General features: G+C 41.7%; 1 protein-coding gene across 1 annotated transcript in view; it reads right to left on the bottom strand.

The window, feature by feature from the left end:
• The window catches only part of LOC104943433 (probable cationic amino acid transporter), a gene marked incomplete at its 3' end in the record, with an annotated part of 22,328 nt that overhangs the window by 2,489 nt on the left and 17,776 nt on the right, over positions 1–2,063 (bottom strand). The window contains exon 4 of the mRNA XM_010768820.1: positions 120–337. Coding sequence (XP_010767122.1) covers positions 120–337 — 218 coding nt within the window. The remainder of the gene's footprint in view (positions 1–119; positions 338–2,063) is intronic.

The following is a 2,063-nucleotide window of genomic DNA, read 5'->3' as shown; positions in this document are numbered from 1 at the left end:
TTTGTGTGTGTGAGAGAGAGAGAGGGTGTGTGTGTCTGTTTGTGAGATAGAGAGAGAGTGTTTGTATGTGTGTGTGTGTGTGTGTGTGTGTGTGTGTGTGTGTGTGTGTGTGTGCATACCCCCGACCAGCCGAAGGGCAGGAATTTCCCATCGTCCCAGTTCTCTCCGTTGACGAAGAACAGCCCGGCGATCATCATGAACACCCACACTGCGAGGTTGATGACGTTCAGCACGTTGTTGAAGCCCACAGAGTTCTTCACTCCCAGAGCCACGATGACCGTCACCAGCAGAGCGATGACCAGCGCCAGCAGGTCGGGGTACGACTGCTCGCCTTTACCTGAAACCACAGATGCTGCAGTTGTACAAATTGTTTCTGTAACTTGATAGCAGTAGGGAATGCACATTTGCACTGTAAAGCAATCAAATCAAACTTTATTTGTATAGCCCAATACCACAAAACACGTTGGTCTCAGCGGGCTTTACAGATAAAAACAAACAACAACATTGTATATGATGGAGTTAGAGCTAAATGAGAAGACAAGATAGTGTGTGGAATACAAATATTCTGATCTTGTTTTGCAGACTCTGGGCTCCACTAACAGACCTGCACGCTGGGAGCGTAATGTTCTAGCGGGGCAATAGTGGATAAAAATGTATTTTAGGTAAGACGGTGCCTGAACATTTAGCACTTTGTAAGTTAAAGGTCTCCTATCATGCTATTTTTAGGCATATATTATAGGTCTCAGATATATAAAAATATATAAAAAAACATGTCTAGGAATTGTTTTGCTCCAAATACCAAACAGATCACCCATTCTAGCCATGCCTCATATCGCTATTTCAGCCCTTTTACTAAAGTGCTGATTTTTTTAAGAGGGGGCGGAGCTTATGCCTGCTCACATTTCCGATATCTGGATCAGCTCCGTTGTNCATGGAGGAAAAGAGAGAGGGTTTGGTTTTTGACACACGGGGGACACATATTTATGTATAAAAAACATCAAAAAGTGCATTTAGCATGATAGGTCCCCTTTAAAATAAGTATTTTAAAATCAATTCTGTGCTTTACTGGTAGCCAGTGTNCATGGAGGAAAAGAGAGAGGGTTTGGTTTTTGACACACCGGGGACACATATTTATGTATAAAAAACATCAAAAAGTGCATTTAGCATGATAGGTCCCCTTTAAAATAAGTATTTTAAAATAAATTATGTGCTTTACTGGTAGCCAGTGTAGAGCTGCAATATCATTAGTTGCTATTTAACATTACTCTGCTAAGTCTTTATAAATACACACACACAGGTGGCCAAACAGAAACTAACGAGACATATTTTGAGTTATATTTCCCTTGCTTTCCTGCAGTTAGGAGTAACAGCCGTTTATCTCCAGCAGGAAAAGGAAAACGTGAACTTTCCATTATGGATGGGAACAGCTGGCCATGCTGCTTACCATGTGACTAAAACCTCTGCTGTGTCAGTGTCCGACAGGAAGAGGCTGTCAGGGTGGGGTCACACAGAGAGACATCCCTGGCACACACATCAGCTCTAATGTAACACCACAGAGGCAGGCAGTCCCCTCATGGTACATTTACAACCTGGAAAACTATGTTCCACGAATCATTTAGAAATACAAGATGCTCCGTCCTCTATTTCTCTACATAATGACACAATTTCCGAGATAAGAAGCAATACATTGTTTGGACGCTCCGGGGAAATATTCTGATACGGTTTGGATGATTTCCCAGATGATGTTGCAATCATTTTTTCCAAAACAGGACATCAAGCCACTGTCATGTAAACTGTGTCCAGTGATACAGATAACAGTGTGCTTCTGCTTCATGTTGAGAAGGCAATTTATGACAGAAAACAAACATTACTGCAAGAATAAAGAATGACAGCAATAAGATATAGTTCATTAAATCTGTTTCTTTGGTTCAAACGGTTTGTAATGCAACCCAGGAGGACTCAGGTTCAAGCCAATACAGAGGTAAGTATTTAAAGCCAGACTCTAAGATGAAGCTTTGATGAAAGACGGGGAGTAAAAGTATGCCTTTTACTCCCCGTCTTTC

The sequence above is a fragment of the Notothenia coriiceps genome, unplaced genomic scaffold (assembly GCF_000735185.1).
Source record: "Notothenia coriiceps isolate Sejong01 unplaced genomic scaffold, NC01 NC01_scaffold00006099, whole genome shotgun sequence".
NCBI lineage: Eukaryota > Metazoa > Chordata > Actinopteri > Perciformes > Nototheniidae > Notothenia > Notothenia coriiceps.
The sequence above is the reverse complement of the archived record's forward strand: the minus strand, read 5'-3'. Positions and strand labels throughout refer to the sequence as shown.